The 23,772-nt window shown below is 35.8% G+C and overlaps 1 protein-coding gene across 1 annotated transcript; it reads left to right on the top strand.

Moving 5' to 3' along the window:
* The first annotated feature begins 21,105 nt into the window (after positions 1-21,105).
* Positions 21,106-21,854, top strand: LOC127216923 (enhancer of rudimentary homolog). Its single transcript, XM_051177811.1, has one exon. The coding sequence runs from the start codon at positions 21,151-21,153 to the stop codon at positions 21,460-21,462; it is 312 nt and encodes a 103-aa protein (XP_051033768.1). The 5' UTR covers positions 21,106-21,150; the 3' UTR covers positions 21,463-21,854.
* Positions 21,855-23,772: the final 1,918 nt, after the last annotated feature.

Raw genomic sequence — 23,772 nt, forward strand, 5'->3', positions numbered from 1 at the left:
TTAAGCCTAAATCTTTTCTTTAGACTAAAAGGGGAATTGTAGGGAGATAGTTCTGTGGCACTGACCATGCCCATTGGGGGTGGAGCCATGGGCGGAAGTGACCTGTGGAAGGAGGTCGGAGGGGGCCAGGAAAGGCGCTTTCTTTCTGGCGTGACTCGGACAGGAGAGGATCGGGTTGAATTTCCTGGTGTTCATCTGTCTAGGTTGTAAGTTATTTCTCCCTGAATAAACATCTATTCGGCGTATTTGTTTATCCTGATCCTTATTTACCGCGATAAAGGGCAAGCGTTGTTTCTTGCCTAAATGACTGTATCTGCCACCTTCAAAGAAAACTCCATGTGGTGATGCCCATCATCCTTACTTTGAAGTAAAATGGTGATGACAGAAGCAGACATGCATCAATGTCATGAAAAATCTCAAATTATTGAAACATTTTAAATTTCATATTGGGTCGGTCTTGAAGTGTTTGAAGACCATATATCTATTTAAAATGTAACCCTCTTTGACCTTAAAAATATCTATCATAACTACAAGTTTGATTCTTATAGATGATTAACTACTAACCTCTATATCTTAATTATCCTATATAGCTATCAAGGACATATAATATTAACTTATTAAATGAGCTGTATATGTGCAATACCTTAAACAATTATAGAAACATATATTCAGTATAAGAGAAATATACCTAAATTTAAATCAATATACAAAAATATCTAAAACAACAGTAAAAGCAGATATGTAATGACTTCTAATAATAACTTCTAACCCTTAATTTTGTATCAATATATAAAACTCCATACCAATATAAAATGTTTTTAGTTTTTTAAGTTAAAAGAAGACTCAGTAACTAACCTTTTATTCCTATATATCTATGTACACTGTTTTTCTTTCCAGAACAAGATCCCTAATCAAATTTCCTTTGTTTAGCTTTTTTCCTGACCATGATCAATAACAACTTGTAACCACCTTCTTAAATGACAAAAAAACACAGAATAACAAAATAAATACATAAATAAATAAATAAACCACTCTAACCCTTTGAATTATAGGTGCTGTGTTCTTAAAATTAGTTCCTAGTATTTGGGGGGTGATGGCATCTTTATGGGACGCTGAGAAAATTGAGATAGTGGTCAAGTCCTGAGAAAAACCTTGGCCTCTGCCTCTCCTGTGGCGTCATATGGGCTGATGGGCTCAGCCAGTCAGGAGGTGACACGTCCGAGGTGAAGGCTGTAAACCTATATAAGGGTTGGGTTTTGTATGTTTGGGGTCTCCGCTCTATAAGCTTATGCTCTCCCTCTCAAGATGCATTAAAGCTTTACTGCAGAAGGATCCTGAGTGTGCCGCGTCGTTCTTGCTGGCGAGACGGTAGCGCGGGACACCAACATAACCTATTCTGATTTTGATTTTGAATTTAAGGTATTTTAAAAAAAATATATAGGTTGACTTAATGTAACAGTTTTAACAATGCAATGCCTCTCAGTAGCTATTCATTAAAAACTTTAAAGTCAATATAACATCACACAAGATCTTGACACCATATGTATTTTCCATCTTTATGTGTCTTATATTTTATATTAGTACATATCCCTTTAAAGACTTTATTATTTTTGAACTATTCATTTTTCTATGATTGTCTGTATCCATTTTCTTCAGTATTTATGTGTATTTATAAACATAGTATAGCTTTTAGAGACTTTTTATGTCTGTATTTGGATTTTCTAAGTACCTGCCATGTTCTCTGACCATATGAGACAAATATTAAACTGTCATGTCAGCCATTGTGTGACTTAGTTTAGTACATTGTGCTGGCACATGGTGCTGGTGACTGACTTCAGTCTGCAGGCCTTGGCTGGTAACTATGCCTCTGCATGGTGAGATCTGAGAGACTACAGAACAAGGAATACATGTCTGGGTCATTGTCCAGAAATGTATTAGGTTTTTCGGTTCCTATGACTGGATATATGAGCCTCCAAGTTGGATGCCATATATAAAGAGTCTTTATCCTGCCAGCCAGTTCCCAAACAATGATATTTTTTAATCATGAAGGCATTGTCTTTAGCTTAGGCTTGTCCCACTCATTCTTACAACATAAATTAACCTGCTTTTATTAATCTACATATTACCATATGTGTTAGTATTCAGGCATCTGTACTGGCCTGCCCTTAGGTTTTGACAGGATATTTCCTCAGTTGCAGCCACTATGAATCTTCCATATGTTCTGTTTTGAAAGGACCCTGCTCACCTCCCCCCTCTTTCTCCCTCTCTGTCTCTGTCTCTCTCTCTCCCTCTCTTTCTCTGCTTCTTTTTCTTTCTTTCTGTCTTTCCTACTGCCCCACCTCTCTCTTCTGCCATTCCTGTCTCCAGAGGCTGTTCTCTCCTCTCTCCTCTTTTCCCATTCACTTTCCCCCAATAAAAAACCCTCCACCTAATATCTGTTGTACACCCCCTTTTAAAATTACAACAAATATGGCTTTTTACTTTTTTTTTAAATATATGTCTGACTCCCTCCATGCTCATTAGAGTTTCTTATATGCCTAGATTCCTCTTCCTTTCTTTCCCTAGGAACCCTGCCTTTACATAATATTGGAAGTTCAGCTTTTTATTATACCAATCACAAAAATATGTCTTCACACAGTATACAAATTACAAATTATCTGACAACAGCTGATGTTCCTGCATACAGCACTGTTCTAAAGTTATTAGTGTGGTGAACTTGTTATAGTGCATATGCTTTTTTTCCTTTGGTTTTGCTTCTTTCCCTCCATTATATTAATTTCATTTTCATACAAACATCATACTTACATAATTCCTCCCTCTCACATTCCTTTCCTTCCTTCTTCCAACCTCTCCAATCACTCCCAATTATTTTTCCAATTCATGACTTGTTTAACAATTTTAATATATTATATGTATAAATGCAAGCCTCTGAGTTTGTGCTTCTTCTTTGTATATGTTTTCAGAGCTTACTACTTGTTATTGAATAACTAATTAGGTTCATTCCTGGTGGGAGGCTGATTTTCTCTCTCACAGCTTGTCATTGCTTGCCTGTAGCTCTTCAATGAGGAGTTGAGCTCTATGGGATTTTCCCCATCAATATATTGTCTATGTTCAGGCCATTTTAGACACCACATTTTGGTTTTCATTTTTTTTAGGTTTTGTTGTTTATGTGTTTTGCTTTGGTGTTTTATTTGTTTGAGAGTCTATGGATATAACTTCCCTGTCATATCTAGAAGACACCATATTAAATCTGACTTCATGTCTTTTGTAATCTTTCCTGCTTCACTACTTCAACATTCCCCCATCATTGAGGTACAGTTTGTGTTGTTGATGAAGATGTCTTTTGATAGATAGACAATAATGAATACTTCTCTTGGAAACTTCAGTTCAAAAGTTTACTTCTCATATGCACATCACCACTAATTTTCTTTAATAATACATATTATAACTGTCTATCTACTCATGGAAGAATATATGCACACCATGATTCCCTTTAACAACCTACTCCAGAATATTTGTATTCAGAACACCCAGAATATTTAGTATTGCATAAGGAAATAAGTAGGAGAAAACAATGCTTATGAGTACAAGAGATGTTTTCCAATCTTTCTAATTCAACTAGGGTGCAAAAAGTTTTGGAGAGAGGATACTTTGATATATACTTTTCATTGGTAAAACAATCTTGGTCTCAGAAATACTTGACTCTGTCCTTGGATGGACACCTTCAAAAAAACAATAAAATAGAATCTCTCTCTCTGTCTCTCTCTCTCTCAATCTCTCTCTCTCTCTCTGTGTGTGTGTGTGTGTGTATGTGTGTGTGTGTGCGTGCGTGTGTGTGCATGTTTGTGTGCATGTGTACATGTGTACATGCATATGTACAGGGGTGTTTGTGTTTGTGCATATGCCTAAGAGAGAAGAGAGAAGACATACAGGCAGAGATAGGATGTGGTTAGAGTATGAAGAGAATGTATTTAAATAAAACATAAAACTGTCTCAGATAATATGAAAGGCTGAGGGCTCAATTAAGAAAACTGCTCATGAGACCAGCAGATAAAAGACACAATATCACTGTTGTTTACAGGATACTCTGTCGGATGTTCAAATTTCCTGAATCTTGTTATAATAAGTGAAACTACTGTGTTAACCATGATATGGATTACTATCTTGAAATTAAAGAAAAAGGGTAATATCTATTTAAAACACCAAAATTTTGTCATCACTTCCAGTCCATAAAACTTCATTAAATATGTTAATCAGATTAAATAAAATGTGCATACATATATCTTTTAATTTTAGCATTTTTCAAAACGAAGTAAGTGTGGAAACACTGGGGGCACATGGTGAAGGGATTGTTATATAAATTACCTTTTCCATAACATTATGGTACATGTTTAGCTCATTGAGATGTATGGTTGGTTTTGGATCATAAATTAATATTAAGGTAAAGAAAGATACTCTACTGTTGAAAGTTCTCTTGGTTGAAATATCAATTTTTCTACATATATAATGTGAGTAGAGATGGCTTATATATTTAGCCTAGGAAAGCTCTTAAATATGGCTTTATGAACATCTGGTTATTGCCCACTGTGGTCTCCCCTTCAGTGCACTCTACAAACTACTCATTTTCAGTGGTTGTTTGTTTTGTCATTGTTAGGAAGTGCCTTTTCAGTGAATACTGCAAAAATGCTGGTCACAAACTTTAATTTTTATATATTATTTTTAAATACTAAGAAAATTTCTCTGAGGGAAATTTACTTTTTTAGGATGATCTTAACACCCCTTCTTAAGACAGAAGCACCACTAGCTGTCAGATGATCTCCAGTTATAGGAAATGTGAATTGATCCTGTCCTGTAATGTCCCTCTTGATTTTCTCAAGTAAAGAAAGTCTGAAGAAACTAAAAGATGAATTTTTTTAAAAGGAAGGTAAACAAGTCAGTCAAAATCCTGGCATGGATGCTCACAGAGCCAATTCTTCCTGACTAGCTTTTTAACATTGATGGCTACTGACAGGAAGTCAGGATTCTTTGGGAAAACTGGCTGAAAGGCTTATTATAATGTGTTTGACATTCATATTAATATGACACAAAGAGATATTTATGTTCTTTTTTCTAAAAGCTTTCAGTAACAACACTAATGAAGTATTGATGTACTTCAAATATTCAATAGACTTTTACAAAATTGCTTTTGTTGCTGATTAGTCCTGTGATGGAGACAGTGCAGTCACCATTCATGTAGACATGGATACTGTTAGTACTTTAGGTGATTTCCTTCCAAAGTGAAGCTTAATGAATACTCTATGAGATAACCAGAGCTCAGATGCAGCCCTATTAAGGTCCTTATAGAATATTAAAATAAAAACTGTTTGAGCTTCTGAATAGTAAGGTTAGATCTTTAAATATCACACCTAAAATAAGTGGAAATTGGACAGAATATTTATAAGTTTTCTGAGACTTTCTTGCTGAATTCTCATTAGCACTGAAGGATACTCTTGAAAGTGTCTAGGACAATGCTTAGCCCACTGAACATTCTGTTTCTTAGTACCCATGCTTACCCTTGCCTATCAAATGCCATCTCACCAACCAATTTTGAATAAATAATCTCACTCATAATTCACTATCATCTCTCATGTCCTCCAAAACAATATTCTTAGAGACAGGGCTTTGGCCTACTATTGCATCCTTTCAGGACCAAGTGTTGAAATTATTTTCCTAACTATGTATTGGGCTCCTCTGACCATTCCCTTAATCTGATAAAATCCCTCCAAAACTTTCCTGACCTGTAGGGTGTGTGTGTGTGTGTGTGTGTGTGTGTGTGTGTGTGTGTGTGTGTGTGTGTTTAAATATCTATCTCCGCATTCTTCATATCATTGTCTTTGTTCTGAGGAAAGCCTTTCATGACTTCATTCCAGTAAGTCTGCTAAGGCCCAAGTTCAAGCTGGACCAGTCATTGGTTGGCCACCCCATAATTTCTGTGCCACCTTTTCTCCAGCTTTTCTCATTGGAATTGCAAATTGTAGCTCAGAGTTTATGTAACTGGTTTCAGGTACCAATCCCTCCAGTGGAAGTCTTACCTTGTTAAAGGAGATTGTTGGTTTAGGTTCCTTATCTCACATTACTATGAGTCTTAGCCAGTGTCATCCTCATAGATTACTGGGAATTTCCATTGTACTATGCTTCTAGTTGATGCTAGAGGTACCCTTGATTCCAGGTGTCTTTCCCAGTACTCTCTCTGTTTATCTTCCCCCAACCTGACCCCTCTGTTCCTGTGACCACCCCCAAACCCAGACCTTTCCTCTGTTCATATGTAGTAGATCAATTGTCATCATAGAGGCTTTACCCAGCAACTGATAGAAACAGATTCAGAGTCCCGGAACCAAACATTAGGAACACCTCAGGGAGTCTTGTAGATGAGGTAGAGAAATTTTTATGGGACCTAGAGGAGCCCAGGACACCACAGGAAAACATACAGAAACAAGTAATGTGGGATCACAGAGACTGAGCACCACTGAAACATACATGGTACTGACCTAGCCCTCTGCATATATGTTACAGTTCTGTGGTTTGGTCTTCTCCTGGGATTCTAATAGGGGGATCAGGTATTGTCTCTGACTCTGTCTGTGCTTTTGGAACCTTTTCTTCCTACTGGTTAGCCTTGTCCATCTTTGGTAAGAAAGGAGGTATATAGCCTTACTGCAACATGATCAATCATGGCTGGCTGATATACATACGAGACCTTGACTTTTCTGAAGAGAAAGGGGGCCAAGTGGATAATGGGATGTGGAAAGTACTATAATTAAAGGTGGGAGGGAGGGAAAACTGTGATATGATAAATTATCCAATTGATAATTTATATTTTTGGTTGTGATCCCTGCTTATAATGGCAGAGCCACCTCTCCAGCCCTAATTGATAATTTATGTTTCACACTGTGCACAGTTTGTACACTTAAAATATTTTTTAAGTTCTGAATTTGAATTCTTTATTATAGAGGACTTAAACTATTGCATTTTTTAGGCTTTGTTCAGAAATACCAGAGCATTTTAAGTAGTAACATTGTACCATATTCTAAGAGATATAAAATTAACCACAAAGAAATTTCATTCTGAAGTTCAACTGAGAGAAATAATGTCTAAATATCACAGTATCCATAAAAACTGATAATAAGAACGTGCATGGGTATTGGATTATACTCATTTCTTTACATTTTTATTGAAATATTTTGTCCCCTTCTTAAACTCATGAGCTTTCTAAATCATTTTCATTGAAATATTTATGCAAACAGGATATCCATAGTTGTTTTCTTTAAATTAAATAACCTATTTGTGACCATGTAATTGTGCACCTAAATATTAATCAAGTAAGAACTTGTCAGTTACAATGAAATCTCAAGTTTATTATCCTTGGATAAACAGGTGCTAAGATATTATGGCATGGTGTTACAATGCTGGGGTGTGTTGACATTTTCATTGAACAAGGTGTATATAATGTATGTAGTAAGAAGTGTAAATTTCAACAGAGTGGATAACTGGATAAATATGACCATAATGTTATATTATCACAGGTGTTGGAAACAAAGAGAAAGTCATAGTTATGTCATATGAACATTGAAACAAATGGAAAAAGAGAAAACACTATAGTAAGTCCAAACTAAAACAAAAATAAGTAATGACGTCTATGAAATCAAGAAAATAATTGTATTTCCAGACACTAACATGGTAATTATTTACTGCTAAAATTCTAAAACTGAATTAATAGTTTTGAAAGAGAAATATACTCTTAATAATTGTAGAATTGAATTCATAATCAAGTGCCAGGTATTTAATTTTTCTACCACTGGGTTACAGTTCCCTCTCCAAGAAAAATACTGACAAAGTTTTCACATGAGTGTAAATATTTGGTGTCAAAGGGAAACTTCCTTGTGTTTCTTCAAGTGAAGAAATCCTGGGGCTAAGAAGATGGTTCACTAGGTAAAGGCCTTGCTATACATTCATGAGTACCTGAATTCAAACCCAAATCTTACGTTAAAGAAACATGGCACTGCATATCTATAATTCCAGTGCTCCTATGGTGAGATTAGAGACAAAGAGAGGACAGACCCAGGAAACGTGTTGGCTTACACAGATATGAAAATGTATCCCTGACTCAAAGAAGATAGAGGATAAGGACTAACACACACACACACACACACACACACACACACACACACACACACACACGGACAGGAAGTTATACACTCATGCACATACATGTACATACTCATCCAAGATCAGAAACCTATAATAAATCAAAGTAACAAGTCTTCTAAAATCCAACTTGGTGAACCAATGAATTTATTGGAGGTACTAACCTGAGTATGGAATTAGGGTTCCCTACAGCAGCATGAACCATCTGAATGCCACCAAAAACATATAACCCTGGAGCTCTTTGCTCAATGTCCTTGCATCTGCACAAGTCTAAGAATCTCCTCCCAGCAACATTGCTTCCCAGAGCCCTATCTCTCAGGAATTGTATTCCGTGTCTCTATCACTGTGAAGGAATCCTAATGAATCTTAAAAGTTTTAGCTTTCCCATTCATGAAGTGTTAATCTAAGTAATCTTAATAAAAATTCAGGAGACAAATATTTGTGTAAGGACATGGAAAATCAGCGAACTGGGAGCAGCTGCAATTTATTTCCATCCTCCCTTGTTTTTCCTTCCAAAAGCTGAGATCATGCCTACACTCCACCTTATCACTCCTGTCTCTGCCTTGTGAGTGCTAGGATTAAAGGTATGAGCTACCACCACCCAGCTTCTATGGCTAACCAGTGACTAGCTCCACAGTTGGATCTCTAGCAAGCTTTTATTTTGTCAAAAAACACACAAGAAAATAACATGATTCCCTCCTTTTGTCTAAACAAAGTAAAGGTTTTAACTAACAAAATAAGACTATATACAATAAATAAAATAACTATATGCAAATATATAAGATAATATTTATATTAACAATGTCTAGGCCATTTTGCATTTGACAAATTCAGAGAAGATACTCCATTGTCTATCCTATCTTGGTGAGTCTAGAGTGTTGTATTTAATTCACTTTTTGTCCTAACTTGCATTACCAATGCAAAACTATCTTTTCATTTATCTCAACCTTATAGACTTTACACCTATTTTGCAAGGCTTTTTCTGAGTTTGATAACAAGAAAAAACTATAACTATCCAGTCATCAACTCCATTAGAGACCACAGACAGATAGAATATTACCTGAATAAGCAGCAAGTGTAGACAAGCCATTTCCCAGAAATGTGAGAAATGACATAAAAATCTGGCTGCTTGTACAGTCATCCAAGTTTTCTCTATAATATTGCGGCATCCATGTTTGGCCAAGAAGCCTAACATATCTGACAGAATTTTCTGTAAAGCAGTATATTATGTAGTACTGTCATACCTTCTCTTGGCAAACTTTGGTAATCACTTTCTTTTAGGTTGTGCTTGTCCAATGTGGACAGCATATATTCAGCAGTCAAGAAAAGGTAAGTTTCTTACTCAGTAGCTTAACTTTTCCAGGAAGAAAGTAAACTGCGTTTGGAGTTTTTTCATGGCCTGCCATCTTCTGTGAAGCAAATTGATGCTACCAGGAGCAGACACATCTTGTTATCATAAAAAAGAAAAGAATAGCTAATAAAACAGCAAATATGCCATATTCTGTAGGTCTCTAAAGTGTTTGAAGACCACCTGTCTACCTAAAATATATCTCCATTGGACTTTTTAAACCTACCTAACATAACTACAAGTTTGATTATAGTAGGGAACAATTACTAAGCTCCATATTTTACTATCATAATAAATTTTAATAATAACTTTTAATGACTAGAAATTTACATTATATTTTTGAATAAGCTGTATAGACAAATACCTTACATAATAGTAGAAACCTATATCCACTAGAAAAAAAATCTCAAACTTATACTAATACAACATATTTAAGTTAGTAGTTGTTGTTTTGATTTAAAAGTATATTCAGTAATCTATGCTTTTATACTATCATATCTATATATCCTTTTATCCTTTTTTCAGACCAAGATACCTAAATATGATATCCATTGTTCAGCTTTTTCATGACCATTACCAATAACAACTTGAACATAAGCCCTCTAAACAATGGCAAATATCAACAACACATTAAATGACCAAATCTTACCTGCCCCAACTCTTAAGAATGTAGATGTCTTGTTCTTAAAATTTACTTCCTGTTGTCTGGGTGTGAGGGTATCTTTAGGGGACCATAAAAATTTGGGATAATTATCAAGTCATGAGAGGGCTAGCTGTGTTATTTGTTTTCCAGTCCCTCTGTAATGGAAAAATGAAGGCCATATCTCAAGGACTGGCCAGAGTAGTCTGTGAGGCTGGACCAATTTAGCTAGACAACTTAGAACTGTGCTGAGCAATTTCTAGTCTAAAACCAAATCTTTTGATGGTGTTCATTGGCTTAGTGGCATCACCATAGCCCTGGTAGAATCATCATTGAAGGGCTCCATTCTCGTTTTGGAGAATTAGGCATGGTCATAGTTCATTGCAGAAAACTTAAAGATTTTAAATGTCATATGCAGCACATCTCCAAGAAGTTAAAGGACTATATTTTGTTACATATATCAAGAGTACAAGAACTTAATTCCTAGTTAACTGATAGAGATTCAACCCCAAATCATGTACAGGCAGCTAGATGAAGACATTTTAGAATTAGTTAATATTCTATATTATCATTAATATTATGAGAAAAGTTTAGTATACACATATATTAATTATACAAATTTTAGCTAATATTTATATCTTAAGAAAAGTTTTGAGGAGTCAAAATAAAACAAAAGAATTATGAGTTTACTGGCAATAGAATAGTCCTTTAATTTTGGGTTTTCTTCTGTCCTGTATCAGTTGGCTCTTCTGACATAATACAGAGATTTTAGATTTTCACTTAACAAGCATGCTTGGGTTTAGACAAGAAGAGAGCCACACTCAAACTCCAAAGCCAGCTTTAATTTTAATTGAACTGGGTCTATATTCTCCTGGAAACACGAAAATAAAACTCTGTCCCATACCTAACTTTGGAGAGGTTCTCTTCTGGCAAATTATATCTGACCAATTGAAAAGCATTTGTTAATATTTATAAGATAGTTTAGACTGAATGGTCATGTTGCTTGGTGAACTATTACCTCTTCTGAGCAAGAAGTCTCTCTTGCTGAATTCTAATCTTGATTTTTTTTCAATTCTAATCTTTGTAATATTTGCTTTATGGTTTCTGTTTTATATGAAATTTTTGTTTTATTTTCTAAAGCTCTTCTATCATCCAGAAGAATATGTTTTTTGTTTTGTTTTGTTTTATTTGTTTGTTTTACAATAAGCATTAGGTTCTTTAATTGCTCTAGGGAGGAGTTTCTACCACAGTGACAGAGAATAACTCAAACAAATTTGGTACGGGGGCCTGTGAGAGTACCCCAAGGTGTTTCTGGATGGCAAAGGTCTACCCTGTCTATCCCTTGTTGATCTTAATCATTGGCCTAATATTGGACTTTGCCATACATTTTGCATACTCTAGAAAGTAAGAGCCTTCTGTTTGGATCAGAAGGAACACTGTTTCTAGGTATTCACAGTCTATAATCTCTCTTTAGATGACATTGTTTGCCACAATTAAAACATCTGACATTTTGAATTTTCTTCAACTCTCTGGAAATTACTTGCCCTATCCAATTATTATTATGGTAATGACATTCAATACTGAATATAACTTGGATCCATTCCTCTATGGGTACTGATCTAGCCTCTAAAGGCCTAATTACCGTTTTGCATTTTTGAATTAGTGTGTTCCAAACCCAGAGATTCAATATTTGTCTAGTTTCTGAATTTAGTTTCATTCTATTTACAGCTGAAGTCAGTATTTGAAAAATAATAAATAAATAAGTAAAGATTTCCTTGGCAACAGTATAACTTTAGTAAATGACTCAGTTCTCTTTCTGACTTCTTCAATTCTGTTCCAAGCATTCAAAGCTACTGTATGGCATAGATTAAAGGTGTGGTCATCATATAGAGACTGTCTTTGTACATCAGCAGGACTTTACCAACAACTATGTCTTGGTAAATTTCAACACCTCTAGCCCTACTTCATTGTTCAATGGCCCTAGCCTCATCTTTCTACCAGGTCTGTACTGCAATTGAAGACCGTTCTCCAATACTGCTATTATTAAGTATTTTTACACTTTTGGGACAATTCTTTTACTAACTGAACATGAATTTAACATTTGCTTCAAAGAATGTGATTGCATACCCTATAAGACAATTGCTTTCTAAAAAATCCTCAAATCTAACATCCCTTTTGGGAATCTAGTTACTTCTTACACAGCCTTGGGGATGTAGCAGTTCCAGAAAGGTGACTAGATAAATTAATATTGGTTGTTTGAAAACCTTGGGCTGTTCCTTATACTGAACTTATAATGTAATACTGAGGTTGGCTTTCCTGTAAATTCCTCTGTCTTTGTCTGAATATCTCTTAAGGCTTGTAACTTATCAGTCAAAATGGCAATTTTTCTTGAGTAGTTTTCCTAAGGCCCTCACATCAACTAACTTGACACTCATATCAACCAACCTATTTTAGGGATAAAACAAGAATAATAATACACACATCTACTTATGCACATATGTGAATATAATATATATAAACAGTAATATGAACCTAAATGAGGGTATATTTTCTACTCACCAATCAGGGGAAAATACCTTTTGTCCTGAAATAAAACTAAACTGTAATCCTTGATCCTATGCTTGCTTGCTTTTACAAATGTTTTTCTACTTCCTCCTTCATTTCTATTCTTTACCAGTTGTCATGCAACCTGAAATATTTATCGTGAGTTGTGTGTTGTGTGGATCACCAAGCCATAAAATTGAAAATGGTTAGAAACATCCATCATCATATGAAAAGGTCATATGTTGGCTTCAGCAATTCAGTGTATAGGAACTGATGCTCATATAGACTAAAAATTATGGTGTGGCATGATGTCTGTTAAGAAAGAAACAATTACTTGCTTTTGAAAACAAGTCACTAATTACATCATATTTCAACTAATTAAAGAAAATCAATGGTGTTTTTTTTAATTTGAGATTTTTGCCAATTTTGTTTTTATAATGCCCATTTATTTTTATTAAGGAGTAAGTAATAATGCACATTAAAGGTTGGTTTGTACACTTAGATCTTAAATAGACTTTTCTAGTTACATAATAGAGATAGGATTATAATCCTTAATCTCCATGATTGTTTTCATTTCCCAGATATAGTTGGAAAGATACATTTAATAACAATTGATAAATACTAGTAATTCATAATTATGAAGCCAAACATAAGTAAAGGTAATTTGGGGGGAGAAAAATAGCCCATATTTCTTTAAGAATTTCTGTGATTCACTGGTTAAGTGTAAAACAGTTTTGGAATAAAAATGACATTTGATACCTAAAAATTTTTAAAACTGAGGCTTCTAAACAAGGAAAACACCACTTGCAACTTAAATACATCAGTGGATAGTTGCCTTACCTAGATTTCAAAATTGTGCAAATTATCATGTAGTAAAACTCAACACTCAGTGTCATGTGCTTCTTGCTCAGGAAATTGGAAGCTGGCTTTTGTAGAGTTGGCCTGGTTAATATACTCCAAAAGAGTACCATGTGTTGGCATGCATTTCTTCCTATGTCTTTTTGATATTTTGATATCTTAGTAGCATTAATAATTACTAAAATTTTAAACTCTGTTCAATTTTTCTCTTTTATCAAGTACTCTTTCTCAAGACATTTATTTATTCTTTTGAAATCCTCACTGAAATGGACTTAACAGGCTCTAAATATTTGGTGGTGCATTTGTGGTGTACACTCATTTAAAGAAGCCATTAATTTAAGAGGCAGGGCTGAGAGTGATGTACTTTCACTGCTCATGAAGTTGAAGTTTATTTGTTTTGTTTTTGTTTTTGTTTTTTTTTTTTCTCATTTTCAAGACAGGGTTTCCTTTAACTCACTCTGTAGACCAGATTGGATTGACCTGAATGCACAGAGGTTTGCCTACCTCTGCCTAGGGAGTTTTGGGGTTAAAGGCATGAGCCACAACTGCCTTACTTTGTATGAAGTTCTGAAAAAATAATTAAAATACAAGAGTCATTCTGCTAGTAAAATAGAATCTTTCCAGAAAATGCATAGGTAAGTGACAATCTGATTACACATTATGTCAGAGGAATAAAACACATTTGTTGCAAATTGTTATGAAATACACTGTGTATTCTTCAATGATAACTTTGTATCCATTATTGTTATTTCTCAGAATGAGCACCTTTGTTTCCCTATTTCTTTGAATCCTTTGCATTTTTGTCAAAGTAACTACCTTTCCTAATCTGTGCACACTGGTAAAGCAAATTTGGGGAAAATTTACTTTGATATCTTCCCAGAACAAAGGCATAAATGAAGGAAATTCAGATATTTTGGGACACATACCTTATTCATACTTTTTGTGGGTTCTTTGGTGCTTTGATACTTTAAGCCATTTTCTTTAAAATGTTGTAATTACTTAGACTTTCATCACAGCTCCCAGGGTCTTCCTTGTCTCCCTGTATTCTTCTACTTACAATCTCTTGACTTCCCTCTACCTTACCCAGCTTTTACTAAATTTCATATAAACTAGGTCAGATAAGCTTAAGTCACAAACAAGTTCACAATTCTGAAAACATAGTCATTTCTGCTCCTTCTGAAAGGAAGAAATGATTTACAAATTAGAGTTCTGTCTATCACTGCCTATTAGCTCAATCCCTGATAGGAAGCAAGGAAATAATAAATCAAAATGTCTTGAACTTCCCTATCATGTAAGTATGGTAATGCTTTCTTTCTGGTATTATCTTGTAATGGTTGCTGTAGGTCTTTCATTTTTTTCCTGTGGCTCTCACTTATTTTTTCATTTGTCTACTTTTATTTTTTATAATACTGTGGGAATCAGTACCTAGAACATTTTGCTCTACCCTCTTCCTACTCTTTGCAGTGACTTTTCTGCAATGTTATTGGTACTGTCTTGTCTAAACAGATCACATTATACTATTTCTAAAAGCAAATAGGTCATGCTATTATTTGAATAGACTTAAAGGTAATATTTGAATATCCAATATAATGTTCTGGGGGAGGGATCTACTAATTAATTACCTGTCTGATTAAAACCAAAAAATTTTTTTTCTTTTCCTTCTGAGTTCAGACTAGCACTATTTGTAAAATATAGTTCTTAATATTCATAAGTGCATCTGTTGTGTTTGGATAATCTATCTCCCATTCAACCCTCTAATTCTTCCCCTTTCTTTTTTACTTGAACTTTTTAATCAAAATATCATGGGCATGTTCTGTGTTTCTATGTCTTCTCTGTCTATGTGTTTCTGTCTCTCGGGCTTTCAAATTCATCATGCCAAATATATTCAGGGCTGCTTGTTGTGCAGAGGTGTAAGGATATCTCCAGAACATTGGTAACCCTCAAGAAAGTAACATGACACCATGTTAAAAGCAGTACCATGTGAGAATTATTCTACTCATTCAAGGGTGATTCAACATAAAAGAAAGTCAAGCAATATAAAAGACATTAATAGTTTAAAAACAAAAACAGGGAAGGGGTGATCTCAATTGTTGCCAAGAAGAAGTTTGACAAAATTCAATAATTTTCATGTTGTAACTTGCAGAAAGCCAGGGATACAATATGTGAAAAAAGGATTTTTAGCTATCAGCTGTCATCTTAGTTGGTAAAAAAAATTGAAAGGCTTTTATGTTCAACATCAAAAACAAGGCAGAGATGCCCGATTTCAATACTGATGTACATTATTCTACTGGAAGTAACTTTATAAGGAGAGTATATGTGTCTATTTCTAGCAAATACTAAAGATTCCAAAAGAAAGCTTTTAAGTTGTAAATGAGTTCAACTTAGTCGTAGGATACATGATTATCAGGTGAAATTTAGTTTTCATTACATATATCCCTAATGAGCAACTTATTATGGAAATTCAATCAGCAAATCCATTAACAACAAAATCGATATTAGTCAATGAATGAGAAAAAGACCAAGAAGCAACAAGGGGCCAAATCAATGACAATCTTCATCAGATATGAAAAAGTCAAGCAAGAACTAATACCACAAAATGAGTCATGCTTATAAAATTTGTTATGTTCTGAAGAAATATCTGCAGTCCTGAAAAATGGTGTCACCTACCTGGCACTGGACCTGGGGTACAACCACAATTCTACCTGTAGTGAAGAGCTTGTTTTATCTATCTCATTATCAGAAAAGGGCATTTAAGGTAGCTTTTCCAGTGTTGCTCAGAATGACAGAATGTTAGTTGGGGTCATCCTTGTAGGTCTCTGGACATTTTTCTAGTGTCAGTTTTCTCTTTAAACCTATAATGGCTCCCACTAATATGGTTATCTCTCTCTCGCACTCGTCTATTCATCCCCAGAGACAATCTTTCTAGTTACACATGTTCTCCTCTCTGCCTCTCCTCTTTCTCCTAAATCCCTCTCCACTCACTATCCCCTTACCCACTCCCAATATGAACAAGGAGATCTTGTTGCTTTCACCTTCTGTAAGGGACTTTGCATGAATGACTTATGTTCCTTCTTGTATTCAGTTTCTCTGGCGGTGTAATTTAAAGGCTTGTGATCATTTGTTCTATGTCAAAAACTCATATATGACTGAGTACATACCAAGTTCTTCCTTTTGTGACTGGGTTACCTCACTCAGGATGGTTTCTTCAAGTTCCATGTATTTGCCTGCAAATTTCAATATTCCATTGTTTTATTCAGCAAAGTAGTATTCCATTTTATAAATTTGCCACCCACATCTTCTTTTTATCCATTCGTCAGTTGAGGGGCATCTAGGTTGCTTCCAGGTTCTTGCTATTACAAATAATGCTGCTATGAACATAAGCACATGATGTCTTTATTGCATGAATGGGCATATTTTGGGTAGATGCCTAAGAGAGGAATGGCCAGGTCTTGTGGTAGACTGATCGCCATTTTCCTGAGGAACCACCATCCTGATCTCCAAAGTAGCAATACAAGTTTTCACTCCCACCACCACATCCTCTCCAGCATACATTGTCATTGTTGTTCCTGATTTTAGCAATTCTGACAGGAGTAAGATGATATCTCAGAGTTGTTTTGATTTGCATTTCCCTGATAGCTAATGATGATGAGCATTTTTAAAGTGTCTTTCAACCATTTTGGATTCCTCTCTTGAGAATTCTCTATTCACTTTACAATGGGGTTATTTTGTGTTTTGGTGACTAGTTTATTGAGTTCTTTGTATATTTTTCGAGATCAGCCCTTTGTCAGATATGAGCTTGGTGAAGATCTTTTCCCAGTCTGTGGGCTGTCATTTGGTCTTGCCAACTGTGTCAATTGTCTTACAGAAGCTTTTCAATTTCAGGAGATACCACTTATTAATTGCAGATCTCAGTATCTTTACTATTGGTGTTATGTTCAGGAAGCTGTCTCCTGTATCAATTTTTCAAGGATACCTACCACTTTCTCTTCCAGTGTGACTGGATTTATGATGAGGTCTTTTCCACTTGGACTTAAGTTTTGTGCATGGCAATAGACATGGGTCTATCTGCAGTCTTCTACGTACCATCATCCAGTTTTACCAGCACCATTTGTTGAAGAAGCTTTCTTCCTTCCATTTTATACTTTTAGGTGTTTTGTCAAAAACCAGGTGTTTGTAGGTGTGTGGGATAATATCAGGATTTTCAATTCAATTCCATTGGTCTGCCTTTCCATATTTGTGCCTTTACCAAGCTGTTTTCAGGACTGTAGTTCTATAGTAGAGCTTATAGTCTGTGATGGTGATGCCTTCTGCAGTTCCTTCACTGTACAGGGTTGTTCTGGCTATCCTGCGTCTTTTCTTTTTCCATATGAAGTTGAATATTATCCTTTCAAGGGCAGTGAAGAATTGTGCTGGGATTTTGATGGGGATTGCATTGAATCTGTAGATTGCTTTCAGTAAAACTGCCATTTTACTATGTTTATCCTACCTATCCAAGAGCATGGACTATCTTTACATATTCTGATATCTTCCTTAATTCTTTCTTTAAAGACCCAAAGTTATTGCTATATAGGTCTTTCAGTTGTTTGGTATGTGTTACCCCAAGACTCTTTATGTTGTTTGTGGCTATTGTAAAGGGTGCTAGTTCTCTCTATCCTGCTGATTTGCAAAATGTGTTTATTAGCTATGTATGTTCCCTGGTAGAGTTTTTGGGGTAACTTATGTAAACTACCATATCATCTGCAAAAAGTAACAATTTGACTTCTTCCTTTCCAATTTGTATCCCCTTGATCTCCTTTTGTTGTCTTGCTTAGCTAGTACAATATTGAAGAGATATGGAGAGAGAGGGAAGCCTTGTCTTCTTGCTGATTAGAGGAATCGCCTTAAGCTTGTCTCCATTTAGTTTGATATTGGCTCTTGGTTTACTGTATAATGTTTTTATTATGTTTAGGTATGCCCCTGTTATCCCTGTTCTCTTCAAGACCTTTTTTATGAAAGGGTGTTGGGTTTTATCAAAGACTTTTACACCATCTAGTGAGATGATCATGCTTCTCTTCTCTTTCAGTTTGTTTATATGGTGGATCACATGGATAGATTTTTAGTATGTTGAACCATCCCTGCATCCCTTGGATATTGCATGTTTGGTCATGGTTAATGATTTACCTGATGTGTTCTTGGATTTGATTTATCAGTATTGTACTGAGTATTTTTGCATCAATGTTCACAAGGGATATTGGTCTGTAGCTCTCTTCCTTAGTTAGGTCTTTGTGTGGTTTGTGTACCAAGGTAATTGTAACCTCATAGAAAGAGTTTAGTAATGAACTTTCTGTGTCCATTGTGTGGAATATTTTGAGGAGTATTGTTATTAGCTCTTCTTTGACTTTCTGGTAGAATTCTGCACTAAAACCCTGAAGCCATCTGGACATGGGCTTTTTTTTTTTTTTTTTTTTTTTTTTTTTTTGGTTGGGAGGATTTTGATGACTGCTTCTGCTTCTATTTCATTAGGTTCTATTTTATTAGGTATTATAGGCCTATTTAAGTTGCTTATCTGCTCGTGATTTAATTTTGGTAAGTGATAGCTATCCAGAAATTTGTCAATTTCCCTTGAATTTTCAAATTTTGTGGAGTTCAGGTTTTCAAAGTATGACCTGAAAACATTCAGGATTTCCTAAGTGTGCATTGTTATATACCCCTTTTCTTTTCTGATATTGTTGATTTGCAAACTCTCTCTCTGCTTTTTTTTGGTTAACTGGGCTAAAGGTTTGTCTATCTTGTTGATTTTCTTGAAAAACAAACTCTTTGTTACAGTGACTCTTTGTATTGTTCTCCGAGTTTCTACTTTATTAATTTCAGCCCTCAAATTTATTGTTTAATGGCATGTACTCCTCTTGGGTGTGTTTGCTTCTTTTTGTTCTAGGGCTTTCAGTTTTGTTGTTAATTCTCTAAAGTGACTATCCTCAGTTTTCTTCATATGGACACTTAGTGCAATGAACTTCCCTAATCAAAGTGTCCCATAAGTGTGGGTATGTTATGTCTTCATTCTCATTAAATTCTAGGAAATCTTAATTTATTTATTTCTTCCTTGACCCAGGAGGGTGCTTTGTGCATTGTTCAATTTCCATGACTTTTTAGGATCTTATGTTATTTGTATTGTATTGTTGCTGTATTCTTATTATAAAGCATGGAAGTCTGATAAGATACAGAGGTTTATTTCTTTGTTTTGTTTCTGTTGATGTTCATTATGTTGCAGTGTATGTGGTCCATTCTAGAGAATGTTGTATTGTATTTGGAGCTGAGAAGAAGGTATGTTTGTCTGTGTTTGGATGGAATGTTCTATAGATGTCTGTTAAACCCAATCAGGACATAAACTTTGTTAGTTCTTTTGTTTCTTTGTTATGTTTCTGTCTGGTGGTCCTGTCTAGTGGTGAGAGTGGACTGTTGAAGTCTCCAACTATGAGTGTGTGAAGTGTGATGTGAGCTTTGAGTTTTAGAAGCGTTTCTTTGATGAATGTGGGTTCCTTTGTATTTGGGGCATAGATGTTGAGAATTGAGACATTGTACTGATGGATTTTCCCTATAATGAATATCAAATGACCTTCTTCATCTCTTTTGATTGATTTTGGTTTGAAGTCTAACTCGTTAGAACGTTAGAAATTAGATAGCTAAACCTGGTTGCTTCTTGGGTCCATTTTATTGGAAAATCATTTTAGTAACCCTTTACACTGAGGTAATGTCTGTTTTTGAAGCTGAGATGTGTTTCTTGTATGCAACAGAAGGATGGATTCTGTCTTCAAATCCATTTTGTGAGCGTTTGCTTTTTTTGTCTGTTTGTTTGTTTGTTTTACAGGTGAGGTAAGATCATTAATGTTATGGAAAAGTAAGGACCTTTGATTGTTGATTCTTGTTTGTTTTAGATTTGTTATAGAAAGTGGTATTGTGAGTATATTTGCCCTGATTTTTCTTTTGGGTTCTCATAAAGTGGGATTATCTATTTCCTATGTCTTTGCAAATGTAGTTAACTTCCTTGGGTTGGAATTTTCCTTCCAGAAATTTCTGTATGGCTAGGTTTGTGGATATGTATTGTGGAAGTCTGCTTTTGTCTTTGAATAGCTTGTTTTCTTCATATATAATGAGTGGGAGTTTTGCTAGTTATATAAGCCTGGGCTGGCATTAATGGACTATTATTATTTGTCGAAAATCTACCCAGAACCTTTTGGAGATTGTGTTCCTTGCACTCTACATTTTATGTTAGGGCTCAGTTTCATTTTCTTTGAAACTTTGAATTTGTGTGTGCATCATTGACCCCACTTCCAAATGACTAGTATTTCACTGACTTGAGCCACTTCTTTTTTTGTTCTGCATCTAGTCTGTGGAAATGCACAGCATTTTAAAGTAGCAGAAAATCTTTAACCTTGTATGGGTAGAGATGATAGAAGTTCAACTAAAATTTTGAACTTATATTTCCCTTAAGGAAACCATTAATTTAATTACATTCAAAGGCTTTGGAATCACCTACAAGAAAAGAATTTGGGTGTGCGGCAGCGGCGGTGTTAGCGGTGGCTGCAGCAAAGTGTTCGGCGCGATGTCTCACACCATTTTGCTGGTACAGCCTACCAAGAGGCCAGAAGGCAGGACCTATGCTGACTATGAGTCTGTGAATGAGTGCATGGAAAGTGTTTGTAAAATGTATGAAGAACACCTGAAGAGAATGAATCCCAACAGCCCCTCCATCACATATGATATCAGCCAGTTGTTTGATTTTATTGACGATCTGGCAGACCTCAGCTGTCTTGTGTACCGAGCTGATACACAGACGTATCAGCCTTATAACAAAGACTGGATCAAAGAGATCTACGTGCTCCTTCGTCGACAGGCACAACAGGCTGGGAAGTAATTGAGTTGGAAGCATTAGGGGCTAGGGGTGGGCTTGAAACAGGTGCATACAGCGTACTGTAGTGAACATTTTGTATGATAGTAATCCTGTTTCCATTTTGTTACTAGAGCCAAGATTGAATGTACGACATGAAACGTGAATGACCTTTTCATTCTGAAACCACCATTGCCCCTTTGCTCATTTTCTTTTTTTACTTAAAACATTTTTATGATAATTCAGAGAGAAAGTGTTTTTTGCCATTTAAGGTTGGTTCCAGTCCTTGAAACTGTTCGTATCTGCTCTACAGCAGTGAGTGCACTAACCGTTTGTGGGGGGGTGGGGGTGGTGACAAGGTTAGTTATGTCCTCTAGGAAAGTCTTAGTGAAAAATAAAGAAATGTTCTGTAAAAAAAAAAAAAAAAAAAAAAAAAAAAAAAAAAAGAAAAGAATTTGGGTTGATATGTGAGGCTGTTTCCAGAAAGGCCTAATTGAGGTGGTAAGATAGTGAGCAGCTAATGTGAGGATTTCCAGTTCATGGGTTTGGGACTCAGAGAGAGGGCACAGAAGCAGAGAGGGGGTAGGGAGACAAAGAGGGAGGAAGGATAGAAGGAAGGAAGGAAGAAGGATAGAAAGGAGTGGAGGAAGGCAGGGAGGGATGGAGGTAGGGAGAAAGGAAAGGAAGGGAGGGAAAGAAGCAGGGAGGGAGGGAGGGAGAGAGAGAGAGAGAGAGAGAGAGAGAGAGAGAGAGAGAGAGAGAGAGGAGGGGAGGATGGAGGGCTGGATGGAAGTAGGGCTGGATGGATGGAGGGAATAAAGACTTAGGAGACAATGAGCCCAGTGACAGTTGTGTGATATGCCATCTATGCCTTCCCTTCCATGATGAACTACACTGTCAAAATGTGAGCCTAGGCAAACCCATCCTTCCTTAAGTTATTTTGTCAGAGTTTTTTGTTTCTTTGTTGCTGGCTTTGTGTCACAGCAGTAAAAACAGTATCTAAAACAACACTGAATAATACATTCCTAACCATGAAATAACAACATTCCCAGTGATTTGAAACAAATCCATAATGAGCACATCCCCTGTCAATGTCAATTCAATGATTTTGGTCATAAAGGATGTAAACAAACACTGATTCTAAGTATTCAAGTCAAGCAGGAAACAAATGGTGTAAACTATGTAAATGGATTTGTTGAAGATTATTTTAAAAAACAAAATAAACCATAGGCATTTGTTCAGTAAATGCAGTACATATATAAAGGACAATTTGCTTTCACATAGGCGATTTTTTACATATTAAGTAGTTATCTAGAGTTCTACATAAACAAGCTGTATGATGCATTTAACAATTGTTATTGAGCCAGGATTGCTATAATAAAATAACATGGTGGCATACAAAGCAAAAATGAAAATGTTTTCTAGCACTTCTTTTTAAAAACTTTTTAATTTAAAAAATTACTTTTCATTTCACATGCCAACCCCAGTTCTTCCTTTTTCCTTCCCCTTCTCCTGCCTCTCACATCCCCTATTCACATCCCATGCACTACTTGGAGGGAGAAAGGCCATCTATGGGGAGTCCACAACATCTGTCATACTAAGTTGAGGCAGGACCAAGCCCCACCTCCCTGTATCAAGATCAAGAATGATATGCCACCATAGGGAATGAGATCCACAAAGCCATCCCATGCCCCTGGGATATGTCCTGGTCCAAGTGCCAGGGGCTGGTACCCCAGGCTGGAAAGAAACTCCAGCTACAGCCCCACCTCCAAATCAAATTACATACTGTGACTCATATTCCAAGAGTCTAATTCAGTCTCATGAAAGGTTTCCAGTTTTCATTCCATAGTGCATAACACTAGCTCAGGTTAGTTCTTTCTGTAGATTTTGCCCCCTCCTCCTTCTCTCCAACTCCATGAGCTCAGCACAGTGGTCAGCTGTGGGTAACAGTATCTGCTTCCATTAGTTACTGGATGTAGGTACTTTAATGACAAATAGAGTAGTCACTAATCTGATTATTGGAGATACCATTCAGACACCATCTCCACTATTGCTAGGAATCTTAGTTGGCATCATTCTTGTGGATTCCTAAGAATTTATCTACCACTAAGTTTTTTCATAACTCCATAATGGTTTCCTCTATCAAGATATTTCTTTCATTAGTAACCTCCTCCTTCTCTCCCCTAGCTTGTTCTTCCTGACCCCTTATGTTCCCATCCTCCATTCTCTCCCTTCTAGCATCTGGCCAGTTTAACCAGGAGATCTTAACTATGTTCCTTCCTTGGGCCCTCCATGTGTGTCCCTCTTAGTGTCCCCATTTTTGATTAGTTTCACTGG

This window comes from Phodopus roborovskii, unplaced genomic scaffold (assembly GCF_943737965.1).
Source record: "Phodopus roborovskii unplaced genomic scaffold, PHOROB, whole genome shotgun sequence".
Classification (NCBI taxonomy): Eukaryota; Metazoa; Chordata; class Mammalia; order Rodentia; family Cricetidae; genus Phodopus; species Phodopus roborovskii.

Bases quoted from the DNA above. Each gene is read 5' to 3' on its own strand.
- LOC127216923 (XM_051177811.1), top strand. From the start codon at position 21,151: ATGTCTCACACCATTTTGCTGGTACAGCCTACCAAGAGGCCAGAAGGC.